This window comes from Ctenopharyngodon idella, chromosome 1 (genome assembly GCF_019924925.1).
Source record: "Ctenopharyngodon idella isolate HZGC_01 chromosome 1, HZGC01, whole genome shotgun sequence".
In the NCBI taxonomy this organism is placed as follows: Eukaryota; Metazoa; Chordata; class Actinopteri; order Cypriniformes; family Xenocyprididae; genus Ctenopharyngodon; species Ctenopharyngodon idella.
Genome location: NC_067220.1, coordinates 16,214,546 through 16,239,754, shown reverse-complemented (window position 1 = coordinate 16,239,754; position 25,209 = coordinate 16,214,546). Strand labels below are relative to the sequence as shown.

Sequence of the window (25,209 nt, the reverse complement as noted above, 5' to 3'; positions counted from 1 at the left end):
CCAAGAAATAGCCAACTTTACAAAGTTGCATCAAATCAAATGCTGGGAGTGTCTTGGGAAGCGTACTCATAGCAGGACATTTCAGACTGGCAATAATCATATGGCTAGATTTAATGCTTAATACTTAAATTTCTGACTTTGGTTGGCAACCAATCATATTCCACTCGCCCAAGGCCACTGTGAGATTGGATAGTATCCAGACATCAGTGCAGGGCATTTGTCAGCTGGGATCAGAAGTACTTTGTGTGTGTGAGCAGTATGATATGTTAGTTCCTCACAGTGCGAAAGATTTGGTCCGTGTATGCGTATATGCTTATGTTAGCAAAGAAGCGATCATATATATGCAAACTGGGTTCCCGGTCATTTTAAGATATATTAAGTTATATTTTATTCATAAATGATCTGGAAAGTGTTACACAATAGTCCACTATAAGTAGTGGGGAAAGCTTCTAAGACAATATACTTGTTTATTAAATAAGTTTTTATTTATTTATTTATTTTTATTTTTTATTTCAAGCATTCTGTGAAAAAGCTTTAAAGGGTTAGTTCACCCAAAAATGAAAATAATGTCATTTATTACTCACCCTCATGCCGTTCCACCCCCGTAAGACCTTCGTTCATCTTCAGGACACAAATTAAGATATTTTTGCATAGCCAGCAATGACACTTCCTCTCTCCGAAGCTTCATAAAGCAGTGTTTTGAAATCGGCCATCACTATATAAGTTGTTATTTTGTTTTTTTGGTGCACCAAAAATATTATTGTCGCTTTATAATATTAATATTGAACCACTGTACTCACATGAACTGATTTAAATATGTTTTTAGTACATTTATGGATCTTGAGAGAGGAAGTGTCATTGCTGGCTATGCAGGCCTCACTGAGCCATCGGATTTCAACAAAAATATCTTAATTTGTGTTCCGAAGATGAACGAAGGTCTTACAGGTGTGGAACGGCATGAGGGTGAGTAATAAATGACATTATTTTCATTTTTGGGTGAACGAACCCTTTAATATCTCAAAATGTTTTCATAGAATATTTGAAATATGTTACTCAATATATTTATACTGAAAACCAACACAAATTCCAATTCAATTCTATTTATTCATTTATGGAAATGAAAAGGATTTCTATCTTGTTTCCATTCAGTTGGGGGTTTTCTCTGCGGTTGTGCAATGTTGACACTCGTGAATGCAGCTGGAATACATGCATTCAATTGAAATTCATCTATATTAGTGCACGCCCTCACAGCAACAAAAGAACATTCCATATTCGTAATTTGAATACGGAAGGCGATCTGGCGGAAGCTAGATATTTTACTTTATAACTTGTTAAATATGGGTATTTTTCTTACACAAACGCATTGCTTCACTTCAGAAGGCCTTTTTTCCGTGTTTAAGTGCTATAATTGGGTCCTCTGTGCATTTAGCAACCCAGAAAATGTGAAAAAGGATAACCCAGTAACTTTGTTTTGATAAGCCTTTCTTTGCAAGCATGTGAAAAAACGAGCCGCTCAGATTTTTCTCCTTTTGTGACATAGGAAGGGGATCTTATTATAACATTACGGCCCCTTAATCTGCACGTTTCCACCGACGGCGCCATCATTTTGTTTTCACAAGCGAAAAAGGTGTACCAGTTCTAAGGCCATGGCAAAAGTTCAATGCTAACTGTTCTGTGGTCGTCTGCACAGACAAGCACAGGACATTATTTTGATTCTCGTTAGCTTGGATAGCCTGCAAGTTGACCCAGGCAAGCTTGATTGCTAAAAAAAGGAGCGTTTCTGTCTGAGCGATATTTTGGAAAAAATATTAGACCATTCACATCTTTTGATAGCAATCATAAACATTAGCCTGGTGTGTGTGGCTTTGTATGGCAAACAGGTACGCTTTTTATATTGGACGTCTATATGGGTTTTGCACAAAAAAAAAAAAAAAATATGACGGTACATGCTAGTCGATGAGTTGAATCAACTCCACAGCAACTACATAAATATATCCACTGACCATTCAGAAACGTCCAGTTGCATTGTAAAAGTTGTAACTTCTTCCTGAGTCTCTCCATCAGTGTCCGACTCGGGATCGAATGATGTAGGGCTGAACACCGTTACTGACAATCTTCATTTTGGCTGCGCAAGATTCTCCAGCTTTGTTGTTGTTGAGCAACAGAAGCACGAGCTTTTGAAGCTCCGCCCTCTTTTGTAAAGTGGGCAGGGAGCAGCAGTTCATTTGCATTTAAAGGGACACACACAAAAACAGCATATTTTTTATCATACCCAAATAGGTGCAAATTTGACAAGCTATAATAAATTATCCATGGGGTAATTTTAGCTGAAACTTCACAGACATATTCTGGGGACACCAGAGACTTATTACATCTTGTGAAAAGGGGCATAATAGGTCCCCTTTAAGGAGAACATCTAGGTTACTATTGTAACCCCCGTTCCATGAAGGAGGGAACGGAGACGTTACGTCGATACTGACGTAATGGCGAGACCCCATTACGTCAGTATCGACGTAACGTCGGACGTGACTGACTGAATGGGAGCGTCTAGGTTACTATTGTAACCCCCATTTCTTGAAGGAGGGAACGGAGACGTTACATCAATACTGACGTAATGCCGAGACCCCATTACGTCAGTATCGATGTAACGTCTCCGTTCCCTCCTTCAAGAAACGGGGGTTACAATAGTCAAGCTATACATAACGTCGAATGTGACTGACTGAATGGGAACATTACTGCATAGTGTTACCAAAACTGAAATAGTAAACTGATGCTTGAACTGCATCTGTAAAGTTATTCAGCTAACATTGATAATATGTTACAACATAAATCTTGTGTTTAGTCCATAAGAGAAAAAATTATTTTGTATTTTTTTTTTTTTCATTTTTTTTTTTCAACTGTGAGCAAAACAGAAAAAACATGAAATCATTATATGTGTCTTTAATCTTTTAAGAGAAAGAAATCATACTTATTTTACTCTTAGCTTGATGAATAAGGAACAGTCGGATCAGCACATCTGTTGTTAAGTCCGCCTGGGCTTCCAGACACACCTGAGTCTAATTTAGCTTTTGGTTTATGATAATTAGATGATTATTAGGTAATTCAGGGACTATTATAAAATCAAACAACTTCATTATACCTTTGTGCTCTTAGTTCTAACAACACCTTATACTCAGCAATTCTACATTAATGAAGGTTTCAGACTCACACTTTTTTTTTTTTTTTTTTTGGTTACCAGATCTCACTAGTACAGTATACAAATATGTACTATACATAAACAAGTGTTTATGTGGGTGTTTGAGCATGTGTGTTTGCCCTTGCAATAATAATTGTGTGTTAGAAATGGATTACAGGGCACAGTGGCAAAGGAAATGAAAGCCAGTGTTTGTGTTTGTGTTTATGTGATTCAGGAGACATGCAGGGCAAATTCACCACAGTCACGGACGGATAGTTGTTTGCTTTCTGTTTGGCAGTGACGGCCAGCGCTCTTTCCACCAAAGCTGCCTTAAAAATACTTGCTTTCGCTTAAAATGTAAGATCTCAAAACCTTGTGTGTGTGAGAGAGATTTGAAGCTACCTTACATGCTGACCTAAATCAGAGCAGTGACTGAATCTGGTCTAAATCTCAGTGTAAATACATTTAAGGTGTTTACTGATTCACATAACTGAATGCCAATGATTTGGGCATGAAGACCATCACAACAACCAAAATATAGTTTTGGTTAAAGTGTCTAAATACATAACTGAATATTCATATCTTTATAAAATTAAGAAAATTGGTGCACTCAATAGATGAGGTCAAGTGTATGTGTGTGTGTCTATATATATATGACCTGTGCCGGCAAATTTATTCGGAATGCGCACAGGCTAATTTCGAGCTACAGGCAAAACAAGTGAAAAATGTCAATTTTGATCGAATCTGATTCGACTATGTAAATCCGTAGTCGTGGACACCCCTAATATATATATATATATATATATATATATATATATATATATAGTAGTCAACATTTGAAGTGGATCAAAATCTTTCATCAAAGTTGTCCTAAAACCTTCTTCTTAGGACAACTTAGTTCTTAGGACAAATTTGATTAACTTTTTTGATCCACTTCAAATGTTGACTACTGTGTATATATATTATATATATATATATATATATATATATATATATATATAAATAAATATCATGTTTCACCTTAAGCCTTTGTAATCTTTGGTCATTGTTATTTGGCCTTGCCCTCAAAAAGTTCTCCCGAACCTCCATGGTGCTTAGCCCTGTAAGAGACACAAAGACTTACACTTAGAGTCTTTCCTAAGACATGCCATCATAAAGGCAAAAATGTGGTCTTAAGCTTTATCACCCCTTAGGGTGCAGGGACATACATTCATTCTCTGCTATTTTATAGTGTCATAAATGGAACCTTGTTAGCTTTTTTTTTTTCCACTGGGATAGATTGGTTTGTCATTCTTCACATTGTGTCACCTCCTTCATAGCAAAGGTTTCCTTTCTCCCACAGCAAGGCTAGAAGAATGAAATTGGAATGTTGTTAGCTATTTACTAAAAAGCTTTTTTCTGTCGTGGTAATAATAGGTTCAGAAATTACCATTTAGCCTTACTATTTGTGAAAGAAATTAATACTTTTATTCAGCAAAGATGCATTAAATTGATTACCAATTAAAATTAAAATCAAAAGTGACTGTATTTTAATAATGTTTGAATTTGAATATTAGGATATCGCCACTGTTGGATGGAAACCTTTTATGGCTAGCTACTTTTAACTAGCAAAACCGCTATTTAGGAAATGGGGGTGAGGGGTGAGGGGTGGGGGGGTGGACACTATATTTTTGAAATAATTAAACTGCAAGTGTTGAGAAATATATATGAATATGTTTGGAGATTTAATTGTCCCTTTATGCCATATTTTGATTTAAAATTCATTTGTGTAGCCCTACTACTGATCACAAAGGTGTAAACATGATTCTCCTAGAGTCTGAAGGAGGTAAATGAGTCATACTCATTCGATTGTATGAGAAGCAATAGTGTCATCTCAATATCTCATTACATTACTGAGAAAAGACATAAAATAAAATAAAAAGTTAGACATTTGAAATGCCTCTGTCTGATGCAATTTAAGTGCGGTTGTTAGACAGTACATTCAACTCAAAAGCCTGACATCTCACACCTACTCATGATGAGAGATTCCTCGGTTAATTCCTCCTCTACTCCAGAAAGAGACAAGTGTGAGTGCTTTAACCCTGAACTTACTTCAAGCCTCTTGCATCATCTGTTTTGCCTCCCTATGTGCCATCAGCAATACTCCCTGGTTTCTTCTCGTATACATGTGCTGTCCGTGGTGCTGAATGTCTGTGGGTATTTTAACCAGAACAAAACAACAGAGGAATCATTTATAAAGGCCAAAAGAAACTTAAATATATTTCAGGATCCCCCACCCCCATTTGTTTGTCTAACACTGTTTCTACAAAAATATTAGGCAGCACAATTGTTTTCAACCTTGATATTAATAAGAAATGTTTCTTGAGCACCAAATCAGCATATCAGAGTAATTTCTGAAGGATCGTATGACACTGAAGACTGGAATAATAGCTGATGAAAATTCAACTTTTCCATCAAACAAATGCATACATTTAAATTTAATCCAACTGATTTTGTGATTAACTATCAAACAGAATCTATTCAATAGGAGACATCACAGGGGTCACCACAGCAGAAGAGAAAAGGTGTCTAAATTTAGGATCTCAGCAGGTGTGTGGGATTGGAGTGTGTCATTAAACGAGAGGAAAAACAATGAAAGAGCGATAATGAATAACAGGTGGACATCTGGGAGGAACACAGAATTGTCATGCCTGAATGATATTCACACAAATTCTCTCTCTTCATTCTGTATCTTGCACTTTGTGCATCCTGCTTATCATTGTGTAAAGACAGAAGGAGAAGAATGAGGCATGGACACAGATTTGGGATCTGTTGGAATGGAAATAAATATCAGATTAAAGGATAACACTCAAGACGAAGTGGCTTCTTTTTCATGTAAATGGCCATAAGGTTATTTGCATGTGTCAGCTCTGAGCCGCCAGGTGACTGATTTCACAAGCCGGTCATCTTGGGTTTAGATAAAAGGAGTATTCAACATATTGTTGAATGATGAGCGTTTGGAGGTCTTCATCAAGGTTGAGCAATTAAAATGAAAATGTAAAGCTTGCTTTTATGGTTTTATCATATATGTCTAAAACTTCACAGCCCTTTTATTGTTCGCTTTTGAATTTGAATGTGCCCTTTTAGAAACCTTGTCTTCTGCACTGCTTATTTGCCCATGATCAAAAAACAATAAAACTGTCCATCTCAGCTTTAAAAATGCATGCCACAGCTGGTGGAAGCACACATAGTGTTGGGTAGTGGGTGTTTCTGAGGTAATTAGAGAAGATAGTGTTTTAGTCCATTAGATTGACATCATCTGGATCTTATTATATAGTTTGAGACAGCCAGTACAGATACTGCAGTTCCAAACTGCTTCTATTGTTCATGTGATGGACTAAGTACTCCTCATTATAATACAACAGTTCTTAATACAACTTCTGTCACTGACATGTGACTATAAGTACTGTGCATGGATCCTTTAAATCTTCTCATGCAATGCAAATAAGAGATTCTTCATGCAGTTTAGCTTCTTTGATCGCAAGAGTGCAGATCTCAGTTTTCTTCATTGAAAAATATTTGAAACCTACATACTAATGGCTTGATATATCATTTAATAATTTACACAGACACACACAAACACACACACACCGATAGCATTATGACCACCGTCCTAATATTGTGTTGGTCCCCCTTTTGCTGCCAAAACAGCCCTGATCTGTCAAGGCATGGACTCCACTAGACCCCTGAAGGTGTGCTGTGGTATCTGGCACCAAGATGTTAGCAGCAGATCCTTGAAGTCCTGTAAGTTGCGAGGTGGGGCCTCCATGGATCGGACTTGTTTGTTCAGGACATCCCACAAATGCTTGATTGGATTGAGATCTGGGGAATTTGGAGGCCAAGTCAACACCTCACACCATTGTTGTGCTCCTCAAACCATTCTTGAACCATTTTTGCTGAGGTAGAGTTGTCAAAAGTATCAACTTCGGTACCTATCAGTACTGAAATTTTAAAAATGTGACGCTTTGAGCACTGTTGAGCGGATTCGTAAACACCTCTTATTGCCCATTGTGTTGATGTGCTCATCGGATATGTCTGTGATTAGCTTCAATGATCAACGCGCAGCAGTGTTTGAAAGCACACGGAAGTGTTTGAATTTGAAAGCATTTTAAAAGCCCGAGCGGGAGTGTTTGAAAGCAGGCGTCTATCAGCGGACTGGTCCACGATAGACGCCTGCTTTCAAATGCTCTCATGTGTATCTGTGTAAGCGCTCAGTGAAGAGCATCATTGATGACTTTTTACTAAGTTATTACAGCGTTGATCATTGAAGCCAATCACAGACATATCCGATGAGCCGTGAACACAATGGCCAATCAGAGTTCTTTACGAATCCACTCAACAGCGCTCAAAGAGTCACATTTTTTTAAAATTTCAGTACAGACTAGGTACCAAAGTCTGTACTTTTGACAATTCAAGTGGTAGGGTGCATTATGCTGCTGAAAGAGGCCACAGCCACCAGGGAATACCATATCCATGAAAGTGTGTACATGGTCTGCAACAATGCTTAGATAGGTGGTACGTGTCAAAGTAACATCCACATGGATGGCAGGACCCAAGGTTTCCCAGCAGAACGTTGCCCAAAGCATCACACTGCACACGCACCCAGCCATCCATGTGATGTAAAAGAAAATGTGATTCATCAGACCAGGCCACCTTCTTCCATTGCTCTGTGGTTCAGTTCTGATGCTCACGTGCCCACTGTTGGCTCTTTCAGTGATGCACTGTGTATTCTGACACCTTTCTATCAGAACCAGCTTTAATTTCTTGAGCAATTTGGCCCTTGTCGCTCAAATCCTAACACTTGCCCATTTTTCCTGCTTCTAACACATCAACTTTGAGGACAAAATGTTCACTTTCTGTCTAATATATCCCACCAACAGGTGCCGTGATTAAGAGAGAATCAGTGTTATTCACTTCACCTGTCAGTGATCATAATGTTATGCCTGATCGGTGTGGGGGTGTGTCTGTGTGTGTGTATGTATGTATATATATATATATATATATATATATATATATATAATATACACATTTTATTTATTTTTATATATTTTATTTTATTATATGCCATTACCCATGTTTTTTATAATATCAAAACCATTCTTTTGCTACATGTTTATCATTTATGTGAACTGTGGACTATGTTTTTTGTCCGCAAGTGAAGACATATGGCCACACACTAAACATACACACATAAGAAAAAAAGAAAAAAAAGAAAAAAGAATCAGAGAAAGTTAAGAAATGGGGTACTTGCTCTTGTGGACCTTCACTGTACTTGTCGATATATTGATCTGGTGGCCTGGCAGGTCGATCAATGTCAAAAGGGAGCGCTGTGCTTTGAAGCTAATCTGAGGGCTGAATTCTCAAGCCCAGATTCTTAAGCAATAAGAGATTGAGCCTCAGATCAACTTATAAAGGTAACACACAAAAACACTCTAAATAATATACATCATCCATGAAGTTGGCACCCCATAAAAACTAGATAAGACCCCATATATGATGGGGTGATTTCAGAATTGCATGCCCTCATGATTCTGACCGGGGTTAAGATGCATCGTATACGCGGGGAACTACGGCATGTGTTCAGCGCTTGTGTTTGATTTACGCCATAACAGAGGCTCTGCTATGGACGAGGATCTGTAGGTCAGTAGGATCAAAGTTGCACACAACAAAAATACACTGAATCCAGTGATCCACAGCATGCACCTCTGCAAGCATGAACACACAGATACACACCCCTGCCTGCCAGAGTGCATTCATGCATGTACACACACACACTGAGTCTCTGACAGTTCGCATACAGCATCACATTGAACATTAGCATCCTGTCTATCATTATTTATCTTTTATATAATATTATCTGCACACCCTGTTTACTATTATTAACTTCTATTATTAACATCTGTTTCAGGTGGTCCGATCTCAAGTACCAGTATTAAATACAGATATAAATGTCAATAATCTCATATCTCAACTCATCATCAACAGCTAGTAGGGTTAAGATTTTTATCCTGTGTATTGAAGACGACAGATGTTGACTTTTTACCGTCATAAATATTTTCACAACATTGCAGAAACATTGTTATGATGATGTTAGCAGGTCCCCTGGTACAACATATGTCTGTCAGCAAAATTATTTTGCCATCTTTCAAAGGAAAGTGCTTACCAATAACATAAAACAGTAGTGAGAGAAGTGACAATAGTGAAAGAAAGAGAGAAGTAGAGATCAAATATGAGACTCCAGTGTTGTCTTTTTAATTTTCATAATAATTCATGGTTCTGTATTTAAATTGTCATTTCATTATGATTGATGAAAACCGGCCTTAGCAGTTGTCTATTTATTTTATTTCATTTTATTTATGTATTTTAGTTCTGCTTTACTTAAAAGTAACTTACACTTAACCCTCCTACTGTATTTAAAAAAAATAAAAATAAAAAAATTTGTATGCGTCTTTTGTATTCCTGGGTCGGTTTTTACCCAGTGGAACGTGAGCTTGTAAAACAGCCATAACTTAATATTTTTCAACTAAAACTATCTGATCAGTCACTTCTTATTAATAAGTGAATATGCAGAAATTTCAAAGTTTTGAATGGTACCATATTTTACTATGTTATTACTACAATTTACTCCCTTTTTATTAATTAAAAAATTAGGAAAAAATCTTAAAACAAAAACTATATATATATATATATATATTGATAGCCTTAATCCAGGTGCAATGTTTTTTTGTTTTTTTTCGTACTAAAAACTAGACGTTTTAGAAGATTTGATGTGCCACTTCAAAACTGACCCAAACATTATTCAGATTATTTAAAAACCATAAAACATCTCAGTTTGCATTTCATAGTATAAAAATGTGACATTTTGAGGCTGATTAAAGAAAATTAAATAGTAGAGAATTATTTTCACAATGTTTCTAAAATGTTTTATTTGTTTTATTTATTTTTTATTGTATTTTTGGTGTCAACATTCCAAAATGTTCTTGAAATGCTAAACAACATCACTACCTAACCGCAACCAAAATGAAATGTTGTGAATGAGATGCAACGCTGCAAGAAGAGTTTTACTTTCCTCTGATTCCTTTTCCTTGTTCTTATTACTATCTTATTGCTTTATCTTTTTCATTTTTTTTTTTTTTTAAATTATGCTGGATCATATAATCAATTTCTTTCTTCACTGTGTTTCAGGACAGTCCTCTGGTCTTACAGTCAGACCGCAATGTGACGGTGAATGCAAGGAATAACCTTGGCCAGCTGACAGGACAACTCACTGTGGGTGAGTGACATTTTTAAACCATATTTTCATGGATATGTTACCTGAGTTCGCAAATTCTCATTTCACAGTGGCCTGTTTCATTAATAGCTCATGTGCTTTTCATATTCTCTTTACTGTTTGAGCTACCACATTTTTTTCCCCCATGTTTGGAACTCCTACAGCTTTGCCCTACAAACCTTAATATGCTTTTTTTTTTTTTTTTTCTTCATTTAACTGGTGTTAGCTCATTTACATGAAAGAACAAATTTGAATAAGAAAAGGACTTGACAATTTCAGGATTCATCATTGTTAGTAATTTGCTAGCAAACAAAATACATTATAGTTGCTTTTACTAAAATACCTTTATGGCATTTTGGCATTTGATGACAGTCCAAAAGGGCTTTTGGGCGTAATTTTTTTTTTTTTTTTTTTTTTTTTAATAAATGGATTGTATTATATTCAGAGATTAAGTTGGAAGAACTCTAAAACCTGGTGGTAATTCCTGTCCACCCCAACTGAAGGTCTTTTGTTTTGCGTCAGGTTTCTTGCCTTTTGTCTGGCTTTCTTGATTGTTTCCTGGCATTTTCTTTCAGTTAATTAGTTCCTTGTATAGGCTATTTAAGCCTTTTTACTTGTGTCTTTGTTGGTTCTTGTCCATTGGTGTGCATTTTTAATTGTGTTTTGCGTTTTCTGGGAATTTTAGGGGGTTCCAAGCTATCGACTCTTGTATCTTGCCTTTGTTTTTTTGAAAATAAAGCAGTATTCAGATCCCATTAGACCCCATTTAAGACTCTATGAGACTCTAAGGCTACACCCACCCCCAAAAGTACAGTTACCTGTTTTTAAATCCTTTTGTGATTGTACATAATTTTACACATTGGTCCTGGCTGGTACTAGTCTAGCTAGTGGGCCACCAACCAAGGTTGAGCTTGCATCTGAGATGATGATGGTATGGTAGAGAACAGTGGCACTGTATCAGTTTAGGTTCAGTACGATTTTTTTAAATAATTAATACTTTAATTCAGCAAGGACACCATTAAATTGATCAAAAGTGACAGTAAAGGCTTTTACGTATAAATAAGTTAAATATTTCTATTTCAAATAAATGCTGTGCTTATGAATTTTCTGTTCATCAAAGAATGAAAAAAATTATATCAGGGTTTCCACAACTATTTTCAACGATTTTTGTGACACTGAAGACTGGAGTAATAGTTGCTGAAAATTCAGCTTTGCTATCCCATAAAACTTTTGAATGGTTGTGCACATAAGCGGATTGTATTGACAAACAATTTCAGATTGTTCTGATCCAGTTTAACCCCTGATTTATTCGTATGCAAGGTACATCAGAGTAACTCATTCACATTTACACAGCAAAACCCCATTGCACCAATCCTGCAGACCTATGTTTTTGTTTTCACTAGGAGCTCAGTTTCACCATCATGTTTAGGAAGACAGCAAGCTGCATTCTGGGGCTGACTGCCTGCTGGGCTCAGGACCTCCATCAATTACTGCTCTATCTCAGTGCAGCCACAGGGGTTTCTGGAGTCCCTGTGTTTTCTGGTGTTTTCTAGTGAATCCTCTTCACTTGTCAGGGATTTTTTTCTACTCCAGGGTATGCAAGGCAGAGTGTTTATGTTTGTTTGTGTGTATAAAAAGAGCTACCTGACTCAAACTAGCTGTAAGATCAGAGCAGAAGCAACCACCCCTAAAGCCAGCAGAAGTCTAGATGCTCTCCCTCACTTTCTGCTCGTGGACTACAGTACATCACAGCTTTGTTGTGCAAAGGAAAACAGAGAAAATGAAAGTTAAAGTATGGTGAACTCAGACCTGTGAGTATTTGTATCACGTGAAGACCAATAGAAGATTGACACTCCACAGCGTGACCTTTTAGCTGAATTAAAAGAACGCTGTCTTTAAATATGCAGGATTGCAGTGTTACAGTAAAGTGGAGTAGAAATTCTGTGTGCTCAAATTCGATTGCGACCATGGTTGATCCAATGATTGACTCCTGCTTAGTTCATGAGTTGGAATTTGAATTAAATTGGCCACGTTGAAAACAAATTTGAATTGCAATGAAAGGAAGTGGAATTTAATGGATTACAGTACAGAGAAAATCAATAGGTAATAGAATTCTGGAAAATGAAGTGTTTTTCCACCTTAGTAACTAATTTAATTTGATTTACTTATTTAACTTAATTTAATTATTTATTTAATTATTAATTGTTTGTGTTCTGTAAGGTAAGTTTTCCATTTAGCGTTCCTCATTTGTTCACTTGTGGAATATAAAACACAAGTTATACTGGTCTTTTCAGTTGGAAAGTGCTGTATTAATGTCCAGATGTGCTTTTAGAAATTCAATAATCTGATTCTTAATATAAGTGAAAATGAAAGTGACATGTGACATGTGACACGTGACACGTGAAGGCCAAGTATGGTAACCCATACTTGGAATTTGTCCTCTGAATTTAACCCATCCAGTTAGTGCATACATATTAGGAGTAGTGAGTAGTGAACACACACACTGCAAATCGTGGACACACACATCCGGAGCAGTGGGCAGTAATTTTGCTGTGGCGCCTGGGGAGTGATTGGGGGGTTAGGTGCCTTGTTCAAGGGCACCTCAGTCATTTCCTGCCGACATTCAGAATTGAACCCGCACCCTTCAGGTTACCACTCTCTTACCATTATGCAACGACTGCCCATATACAGTATATAGATCTGCTTTCCAAGCAAAAACAAGGCAAGTTTATTTATATAGCTTATTTCATACACAATGGTGATTCAAAGTGCTTTAAATTGAAAAGGAATTAAAATAATCATAAAATAATCACAACATATGCATCTTGCTCTGGGACTTTCCCATATTGGTTGTTTTTCTCTGTGGATTTCTTCTGGCGCCTAAATAATCTGTTGGACGTCTCCAACAGATCCGATTTTTTTCCTACAATCGGACAGGGGGAGCCTTAGGACTAAACCCAGTCCGCACTCCGGTTAATTTTGGTTCTTGACCTCAGGTCCACTAGAACCATTCACCCCACATGGTTTCAATTTCTCCCAGAAATATCTTATCCACACTGTATTACCACAGAGCTGTCCAAACCATTATGGCAAGCATTAACTCTTATGGCCTGTTTTATGATAAATGCAAAGTTATTAAATTAAATCTCAGGCTATTTGTGTCCCATGTAGCTTTATTAAGTACACAGCTGGACCAGAAATTAACCAATGCAGATTAAAAAGTGACAAAAATGACCCATATATGTAATGTTTGGGAGTGCCCATGTAGTGATTTCCTTTTCTTTTTTATTTAGTCTCTTTAGTTTTTTAGTATTGTCTTATTGGCTCTGCAGCACCATAATTTATTTGACATAAAAAGAAATGTTGGTTAAAAAAAACAACCTACTCTTACATAAACCTAAAAGTTCAGCAGATGTTATGTGAATTATACACTGAGGGTTTGTTACCAATTAGGAGTCATACAGCACTCTCGCCAATGTGTCCTCTATATCCTCTCTTTGACATTACCCACTCTGCAGAGCTGTTGCCTTTAGGCTCTCTTGACATTGTCTGAACATTTATGGGAATTTCATTGCAGGGATTAGCTCCCAAACAGGCAGCAAAGTTATACTGTATAACCTCTCCTGTTTGTTTCCCTGCTCTCCTTGTTCTCTCGTCCCTGAACCTATTGCTGCACGAACATTAATCTTCAAACAGAAATTGTATAGGGGTGCTGAGAGCCAGAGATCTGGACTGTCCTCTGATAGCATGGCCCAGGAGTGCAGAGGTCTTTGTTTTTATAATATGGCCCATAAGTTCAGATGATTGATGTACGGTTGCGTTGTGGTGAGCATGAAGCGGGAGCACTGCGATCATGACTTCATCCTGTGTTCATAAGGGAGTCGCTTAAATATCTGAGAGCTGCAGTCTGTCATGGTCTTTGTGGTTTTAGGCCCAAAGTTCTCAACCTTGAGGTCACAACCCAACTAGTCTTGCGTAGCCAGATTTTTTTAGACCTTCAGCAGAAAGTCTGGACTCTATCACAGCTTTCACTGGACAAGGACAGCGAAAGAAGACTTCCGACCGACTTGTAAAGCAACCAGTCACACTTCGTTTTGTTCAGCGTCATGTTTAGGGGTGTGAAAATGTAAAGTCGATGTCCCCACAATAACAGACGGGCACAGAATTTCAAGAATGTCGTGCAAGTTTACTGCAACAATGGCACAACAATGGTGCTGTGAACTTTACATACTTCTAAAATCTAAAATTTAGTTGATCCTGATTCATTGTCACAGTTGTAAACACGATGGCTTTCTTCTTCCATAAGAAGGGTTTGGTGTCACGATGGCTTTGTTTCCAGGCGGACCGTTAAAGAACGTAACATGCGTCTCCCGGAAATCCTGGAGAATTCATTCAATCTGATGACGACTTTAAAGTCCTGAAGTGTTTCCCTTTTTTTGTGCCATATGCATCAGACGTTCAGCCAACGATCCATGGGCATGATGTCTGAGGCTGAGACTGCATCCCAACATGGGGTGGCCGAAATTGCAGATGGGGTCACAGGACATTTATATGAACTGTATTATTCAGGGAATATATGAAGAGTTTGGTTCCAAAACGATATAACTCCATTTTGATTAATTTGAGTAAAAAAGTTTTTTCTTTACCAATAAAGTGGCAAGATGAAAACCACTATTTTCTGTTTCAAACTTTCACATAGCATCTTTTGGTTATAAAAACATAAAAAATTCAAATATACACTTTGATTTTAAAAGGTTTATTATAAAAATGGATTATTTTTTTCCAAAAATGCAATAAATCCATGCCACGTTTTTTTTTTTTTTTCTTTTTTTTTTTTTTCAAAATGCAATTAATCCATCAATATAAAAGTTATTTTTCATATTGAAAATACACAACAAAATAAGTTGATTCACATATATGACAGCCTCTGAACTTTGCCAATACTAATCTTATATACTGGCATTTTACTAAAAATATATTCAGTCGTCGCTCCCAAAATGAATTCAACGAGTCATCTTGTTAATGTTATAAATTAATTATATCTCTGTTTGTCATTACAGATTAAAGAGTATCTGGCGCCACCGCACGGTTAAAATAAACACATTTACAGAGTACATTAGTAGTAAAAACAGCTTTTAAAAACTGTCCATGATTCAGTTTTGGGGACCGTGACAGAAGTTTCATGCTGTCATGGAACAAGCAACAGCCGGCATTTTTCCTCCTCCCGACTCGAGTGCCTCATCTTCTTAATCTCCTCACATAAATGATTACATTCCTATGACATGCGTTTTTTTTTCCCCACTGCAGAAACCACCACAGGTTCATCAGTGCCGTCAAAATTATTTATTTTTCTGTTTTTGTTGATCACAAAGTACAAAGCAGATAAGGAAAACTAGGATGCCGGGTGTATTCAGAGCGCCGCCATTACTGTTTACAGTGCGTGGAATGGTGCGCTGTGATTGGTTGAGCGGATATATCGCATTCTGCAGAGAAGGGAGACTGGCGTTTGTCACGTTTTGTAAAGAAAGGGAGAAAACATGACAGAATAACACGACGCATTTTGCGCAAAATTAATAAATGACTTTTCAATACCGACCAGATACAATACTGATTTTGGCGGAAACTCAATTTTTTTGAAAATGGCATTTATCGTGTTTTGGAACTCTTCATATACTTGAGTGTCCAAGGGCTTGATTTGTATTGAAATTGCCTTATAACTTTTTTTTTTTTTTTTTTCTCGTTTTTGTTATATGAAGTTCACATTAAAGCTGTCTTGGAAACTTTTTAATACTTTGATCACAACCGTTACCCAGAGTTTCAATTAAAATCCATCATAAAAAAATGAATTATTAAAACTATGATCATCTAAACAAGGAAATATCACAACAGAATATAGATAAGCTGAAATAGTCAAATTTCAAAAACAAGAAACACATATTTATACACTACTGTTTTAAAATTTGGAGTCATTAAAATTAAAATTTAATAATTTTATTTAGCAAGAATACATTAATCAAAAATGACAGTAAAGACTTTTACATTGTTCTATTTCAAATAAAGTCTGTTCTTTTGAATTAACTAATCATAAAAGAGTCATATATATATATATATTTTTTTTTTGCTTTTCAGGATTCTTTTATGATTAGTAAATGTATTACACATACATACATGTAGGTATGTATATGTGTATATATATATATATATATATATATATATATATATATAAATAGTAATGATGCTAAATCACATTTTAAAATATATTAGAAAACAGTTTAGAAAACAAATTGTAACAATGCTACTATTTTTACTGTATTTTTAATCAAATAAATTAAGCCTTGATGAGCTTAAGATATTTCCTTCAAAAATAAAAATTCTTTACAACCCCAAACTTTTGAACAGTAGTGTATTTACATGCATTTGAATACTATTAGGTATTAATTTGCATCATTTAGGTACTAATATCCACTTTAGGTAATTATATGTAACTTTAAGGTGCTAATATGCATCATTTAGGAGTAAATAAGGTACAAAGGTCTACCTTTTGAAAGGGTACTGCTCCAGTGTCAGCTATTGTACCTTTTTTTTTTTTCTGAAAGTGAATTGTGTCTGCAGAGTCATAGGAATTTTGGAACCCCAAAAAATTGTGTTACGAAACAAAATGTTCTTGTACTTCAGGCTAACGTTTTAGGATATCCTCACCTTGTGACCCTCAATTGTGTTTCTGGAGAATTGTGGTCTGAAATAACACTCCTCACAACCTTCTTGCAGCAATGTACTGCCTTGCTAAATTATTGTGCGTCAGGATTTAGTTGATGGGCTGTGTGCTGGCGATGAAATGCAGCATCAAGCTTGTGCTGTCAGATCTTGTTTTCATTCTCTCTCTTTCCTCCCTCCATCCTTCTCGGCTAACCTGAGGCATCCCACTGTTTGCCACGAGGTCCCTGCACAGATGATTGAAATCGGGGGACAGGAAAATAATACTTGCATGGGCTGTTCTCACGCCTGTCTCCAGCTGTGAGCTCGTATCTCCTCTGAACACCTCCTCCAGAGGCCAAACAACTGAGAGGACATTGAGGGAACACGGCATCTGCTTTTTGTCTTATTGACTTTTCATTTTTAGAAGTGTAGACTGCATAATGAATGGCTTCTCAGCTTTGAGAGAGTGGGAGATGATTTCATTAGCGCCGGGTGACAGAGAGGACATAAGCGAGAGATGCTCTGGGGGGCGGACAAGGACAACAGGAAAACGCTTGTGACGGTGGGGACTCAGGTGTGGCACAGGGACACTGCCAGTATCACCTGCCACCATTCTTTCCAAAACATTGTCAGTTAGCATTTCCGTTCATCTTAAAGGCAACTCGCTGTCATGAAAAATTCAGTTCACCCATTAAATTGATTTTCCATTGGTTGAAATAACTTAATATTATTATTGAGTGTCTAAACATGATGTATGTCATCTGATCCGTTATTATGACCATTCATGTCTTGTCAATTATACTTCATATAATAGTATACAACAAAAGTTATAGATTGTGAAATTAAACTATAGTAAGCTTAGCATGCCAGTTGCATCAGAAACCGACACTGATATCCTGTTAAATTTATGGTAAACAACCAGCATCCAAAAAAATATGGTGACTTTTTTTCTGGTATTATGGGATGGCATACTGGTACCTGCATACTTTATACTTTTAACCATGTAGTTAATTAAAGGGGAACTATTATGTCTCTTTTTACAAGATGTATTATAAGTCTCAGATGTCCCCAGAATGTGTCTGTGAACTTTCAGCTCGAAATGCCCCACAGATAATTTATTATACCATGCTGTAAATGCCCATTTTTGTGCAGAATGTATCTTTAAATGCAAATGAGTTGCTGCTCCCCACCTCACTTTCCAGAAGAGGGCAGAGCCTCGGATACTCTGCCATAAACTATCAAAACATCTGTTTGGTTTTGATTACGATCTCTATCGCTATCATGCTCACATGACATTGCAGTTCCTCATCATCATGAAAGTTTATTATTTGCATGTGTTTTAAAGCCATATCAGTCTAAACTTCTGATGTACAGTTTTCTGAGCGCACACATTGAAGCACGTGCACAGAAAGCTGAATGTCAGACGGAACGTCCCGTGAGTATTAAACTAAGTTCTCTTTCATGTGTTATTTTGTCTAAACTGTCAAATACACACAAGGTTATGTCAAAAACATAAAGTTCATATAAACACAGTCGGTTATGTCTGTGAACGTAAACAGCAAGTAAAGAAATCACATGTGTATATTAGATCTGTGTATTAAAGCGAAAGCAGCATAATATATACAGTACCTGCTGCTATATATGGGGGGTGGGTACAAATGGCTACCACATTGGTGTTCTATGCGGACTTAATTCAACGGACTAAATTGTTCATGACAGCAGCATATGCCATCAAGGGCTAACTAGATCAAGCTAACTAGTCAAACATGGACCCTTGGTTTGCTAAATTGCTTTTTATTAGGGTGAATTCAGGGTGATTGAGATACTTTTTGCCATTGAGATGAGATCAACCTGAATTCACCTTACTTCACATGACATTAAAATTGGCATTTACAGTGATTTGCTTGGTGCATTTTGGCTGTTCAAGGACAAAATAGGGTAAATTCTAGATTAAGTTTCATTAGAATAAGTTATGTTTATATGTATTTGAATTTCAGTCAGTCAAGGAGAGCTCAACATAATATTATTTAAAAAGTTTTTATTCCACTGCAGGGCATAAGAGAACCAATTTAAATGGAGATATACCTGGAAGTTTCAAAACAGCCGCCTCAAAGTGCTTGAATCACCAATTATAAGTTTCGCGGCACCAAAAATCCAGTGATTTGAGTGATTAGTTCCAAGTAATTAATCATGATAAGAATACATTGGCAAAGTGCACATGCATGTAGAGGAACGTTTAGAAATTTAATGTGCTGTTTTATGTTGTGTAATTTAGCCAGGATAAATTGCTAGTTTTAAATGAATATCATCATTTGCAATGCCACATTGCCGCTTAGAGGTAGTAGCTTAAACCTTCCAAGGAGAGTGTAGGCGAGAGAGTACCTAAAGGACATATGGAGATTAATGCGTACAAATACACGCATCAGTCTTCAGGGCTGTGTTTGCTGATTATGACAACAGCTTTGATTATTTGTCTCTTTACACTGTCCACAAACCACACCCAGACACATGCACACAGACCCACTGATTAATGCAGGTGATCAAAATCCACCTATTTCTCCTTTTTATTGATGAGGGTTATCCGGTTCAGTTAAATAATTTATCTTTCCAATTTTTTTTTTTTTTTTCTTCTTTGTTTTGCTACTGTTTTGTGCATCAGTTCTCTGCAAGCTACTTCTCTCGACACAGGTACCTTCGAAGGATTTTATATTTATTTATTTTGTAAAGAGCCCCTATGTTTTTTTTTTTTTTTGTTTTTTTTTTAATAAAATGGATGTGGACATTTCTTTGGCTTGCATCAGCTGAGATTGTTTATATGGTCAAAGTAATTTAGATCAGAACCTCCCTGTTTTATATCAACAGCATTTTGGACAGATGTTCACCCTCATCCAAGTCCAGCTGCAGCCAATTGCTATAGCTGGAACAATAATGAAGCAGCCCATGATTTACAGCCCTTTGTTATTTGGCTATACAGGATATCTTAAAAAGGGGGTCTTCAAACTTATTTTATGTCTTGGACCCACAAATATGATGATTAACTTTGTGAAGGGACCCCCATAAAATATAAAAGGTAACTATATATTTCCATGTAGAAACACCTAATTTATACTGTGGAAACTTTTTTATAATAATAAACAATATAATTCTGCATATTCTTCAATATTATTATATTATATTATATTATATTATATTATATTATATTATACTATATTGACAAAAGTTTTGGGACGCCTGCCTTTACGTGCACATGAATGACATCCCATTCTTAATCCGTAGGGTTTAATATGGAGTTGGCCCACCCTTTGCAGCTATAATAGCTTCAACATTTCTGGGAAGGCTTTCCACAAGGTTTAAGAGGGTGTTTATGGGAATTTTTGACCATTCTTCTAGAAGCACATTTGTGAGGTCAGGCACTGATGTTGGACGAGAAGGCCTGGCTCGCAGTCTCCGCTCTAATTCATTCCAAAGGTGTTCTATCGGGTTGAGGTCAGGACTCTGCCGGCAAGTCAAGTTCCTCCACACCAAACTCACTCATCCATGTCTTTATGGACCTTGCTTTGTGCACTGATGTGCAGTCATGTTAGAACAGGTAGGGGCCATCCCCAAACTGTTCCCACAAAGTTGGGAGCATGAAATTGTCCAAAATGTCTTGGTATACTGAAGCTTTAAGATTTCCTTTCACTGGAACTAAAGGGCCAAGCCCAACCCCTGAAAAACAACCCCACACCATAATCCCCCTCCACCAAACTTTACACTTGGCACAATACAGTCAGGCAAGTACCATTCTCCTGGTAACCACCAAACCCAGACTCGTCCGTCGGATTGCCAGACAGAGAAGCGTGATTCATCACTCCAGAGAACACGTCTCCACTGCTCTAGAGTCCAGTGGCACCATGCTTTACACCACTGCATTCGACGCTTTGCACTGCACTTGGTGATGTAAGGCTTAGATGCTGCTGCTCGGCCATGGAAACCCATTCCATGAAGCTCTTTGTAGCTATTGACTCTGCAGAAATTTGGCGACTTCTGTGCACTGTGTGCCTCAGCATGCGCTGACCCCACTCTGTGATTTTACGTGGCCTACCGCTTCGTGGCTGAGTTGCTGTTGTTCCCAATTGCTTCCACTTTGTTATGATACCACTAACAGTTGACCGTGGAATATTTAGTAGTGAGGATATTTCACGAATGGACTTATTGCACAGGTGGCAACCTATCACGATACCACGCTTGAATTCACTGAGAGTGACCCATTCTTTCACAAATGTTTGTAGAAGCAGTCTGCATGCCTAGGTGCTTGATTTTATACACCTGTGGCCATGGAAGTGATTGGAACACCTGAATTCAATGATTTGGAGGGGTGTCCCAATACGTTTGGCAATATAGTGTATATTATATTATATTATATTATATTATATTATATTATATACAACAGTTCTTATTGGTTCTCGAATCTGATAGGCTGATAGCCGTGTGATATTTTAGTGATAACAGCACTCTTACCTTTTCACTGTTTGTATCACTCTGCTTGAAGCAACCGTCATGGCGGCAGAGCAAATCCACCGTCATTTTTGCGAATACTACACTTGTTGTACCACGAACTGTAGTTTTAAGAGTAGTTTTTAGGCGAAATTGTAGTTGTTTAGACCTGAAATATGTGACTCATATTTAACCATAGCGCCTATTTTATAATTTGTTTAGATGTCTTCGGAGATGCGAGCTCCAGGCCGTCAGTGGCCGTTCAGTGGTTGTGTACTCGCCGAGAACAGCTTCATCTCAGCCAGTGCTTTGGGGATTTGCTGCTGGCTCTTATAGTAGTTAAACATGAGACATAATTCATTTTGGGTACATAAAATGGGCAATCTTTGGTCTTATTAATCTATTACTTGTTCCAGAGCAAGTCGAATTGTGCTATGTCAAATTTGATAATTTAATATTAAGGCTATATGTAACTTACAACCTCTAGCATAGTATATTGGCTACAACTAGATGGGAAATATCAGATGAAGACTCTGCTATTCAAATACATAAAACATAAAATACCTACGACACTCCTACGGCACTCCTACAGCTGAATCACAGCCGTGCTGATTTGATATTATATTATATTATATTATATTATATTATATTATATTATACATTTTAAAATTATTTTTATTTATTTATATTATTTTTCTATAAACTTTTCCATATTATGCCAGGAAAGGCCTTGACTGATCACTCAAGGCCTTTCGTGGCTTTCAAGGCTTTCCTCAAGGTATTTTTTCAATTGACAAATTTAACAAATGTCAGTCAATGCAACAAGCATCTTTTCATTTTAATACCATCTGATTTTCCACAGCAAGGTCATTTATTCTTACCATGTCACTCCTAAGGAAAGCTTTAATTTCCTCCAAACTCAAATGAGGGGTAAATCAGTATCAATTAATATTCAGGAGCAGGTCATTAATATCCGTTGCATATCATTTCTCATTTAAATCACCTGGATAAGTGGAAGGATCTGTGAGGTGTTGCAATCTGGATGGCTTTATGAAAGTGAGGATGTCCTTGTGTAAGTAATGAGTGTTTACTCCTTACATGTACATTCACTGAGAATCACTAATCAAGCACTCGAACCTTGAGCTCTTGAATCATGCAAATCTGAAGTAACAACCTGTTGTGAACAACATGGCTTAATCATGAATTACCAAATGTAATTAATATTTTGTAATTTAATGAGTATGTTTTGACCAAAGGAACTTTAATGTTATAGTAATTTTAAGATTTTAATGTTTCGTCCATTAGAGATATTTTGCAGAAATAAAAATAAATGGAAATTTGCACAGACAGCTTGGCCTTTCTACTCCACAAACTCACAAATCAAAGAAGAAGTAAAGAAAGTAAGAAAAATCTATCCCTTCATAATCCTGTGTGTTTCTGTCACATCTTCTCTGAAGATGATCATGCTCTGTAGTGGATCTATGAGCAAATCTCTGGCCACTGCTGTGCAATGATATTGTCAAGAGAGGATTAATCAAATATGAGTATAAATTAACACTTTATTAGCATTCTCTCCTCTTGGTCTCATCAGCATAATCAAAATTAGCCTTGCCTTATCCTCGAGCACGTCTTTAATCACTATCCCGCATAATTAATGTAGATTCAACTTTTTTCTTTTCAATTTTCTTTTTTTTTCTCTCAAAAGATAACAAATGATCTCAAACTTTAACTGATATGCAACATATCTTGCTAATTATAAAATAAAAGAATGATAAGCAATTAATTAATGAACAGCATGTTTCTTTTTATATTTAACATAATTCTTCACTGAATCTCTTTGAATTGCAGGGGGGGAAAAAATGTAACTTCAAGATCTGAAATGATTTTTAAGAACAGCAGGAACAACAACTTCCTGCTGGGTAAAATAACTCAGCCATGTTGATCTGGGGCTCCTTTAGAATCTAAAATAGTACGTAAACTGCTTTTTGAGACATGGGACAAAAATATTAAAATTTTGTGGAGAAATTAAATGGGGTTAATCTGTTAAGTATGTTCTGAAGTGTTCAGTTACTTAATCAAAGCTGAATGCTAAATTTGTCTGTTGTACATGTGTCACTTTTGATCAATTTAATGCATACTTGGTGAATAAAAGTATTATCCTGTGTAACTTTGATTAGGAATGAGTTATATGATAGTTTCACAGGATAGTTTTAAACTGTTTACATTTAGAGTCAATTTAAATTAAAGGATTAGTTCACTTCTAAATGAAAATTTCCTGCTAATTTACTCACCCTCATGTCGTCCAATATCTTGATGTCTTTCTTTCTTTAGTCGAAAAGAAATTAAGGTTTTTGAGGAAAACATTCCAGGATTTTTCTCCATATAGTGGACTTCACTGTGGTTCAAGGGGTTGAAGGTAGGGTTGGGCGATGTTTACCAAATTAGCATCGGACGATGTCTACAGTGAAACATTGCGATGGATGATGAAATTGTTTGGGGAGAGGGAGGGGGGTATATGCATGCGCATATATACTCTAAGGAGGTGGACCTTCAACTAACCTAGTTGAAGGTCCAAATTGCATTTTTAGTGCAGCTTCAAAGCGCTCTACATGATCCCAGAAGATTAATAAAGGTCTTATTTAGCGAAACGATCGGTCATTTTCTAAAAAAAATAAAAATAAAAAATGACAGGAGAAAGTACAGATTTGATGTCTACAAAGCAAACGTACAAAGATTAAGCCAAATGCCCTTTACACAAAAAAAAAAAAAAAAGGTAAAACAACGATAATGGACGATTTTGAAGTTGGAGGAGAAAATTAGATGTTTTTCACCCTACCGCGGTACTTCCGCCGTGATCTTTCTGGTGAACGCAGAGCAGTGCAAGATGAGCATTTTTGGTTAAATATATACCTTTTTTATTTTTCATTTTAGAAAATGGCAGATTTTTTTGCTAGATAAGACCCTTATTCCTTGTCTGGGATTGTGCAGAGCCCTTTGAAGCTGCAGTAAAACTGCAATTTGGACCTTTCACCCGGTGTACCCCACTGAAGTCCACTATATGCAGAAAAATCCTGGAATGTTTTCCTCAAAAAACTAAATTTTTTCGACTGAAGAAAGAAAGACATGAACATTTTGGATGACATGGGGGGTGAGTAAATTATCAGGAAATTTTAATTCTGAAGTGAACTACTCTTTTAAATATGAAAAAGACTAATTTCTTGATTTCATAAATATCTGACAGTGGGGACACAGCTGTGAAACCTTTTAAAAGAGGTATATTTAATTGAGCCTCTTCTCATAGAAAATAGTTGCAATGTTTCTTTAAAATAGAGGCTACATATTTATTTTTTGTTAATCTCAAGGTTAAAGGCACACTATGTACATTTTTGCCGGTGAGGTCGCTTATTCAAAACAAAGACGTAGCTCGATGATGCCTTGATTTCGCAGAATCTTGGGAGGTGTTGTCTTTACATCTACAGCCGGTGGAAAAGAATCAGGATGGGACCCGAGCAGAAATCATGTTCATGGGTGAGATTATTACCATTACTGTAAT

The 25,209-nt window shown here is 36.7% G+C and overlaps 1 protein-coding gene across 1 annotated transcript in view; it reads left to right on the top strand.

The window, feature by feature from the left end:
* LOC127514759 (zeta-sarcoglycan) overlaps positions 1-25,209 on the top strand; it is a 315,734-nt gene that overhangs the window by 246,724 nt on the left and 43,801 nt on the right. Inside the window, exon 4 of the mRNA XM_051897924.1 lies at positions 10,400-10,487. Coding sequence (XP_051753884.1) covers positions 10,400-10,487 — 88 coding nt within the window. The remainder of the gene's footprint in view (positions 1-10,399; positions 10,488-25,209) is intronic.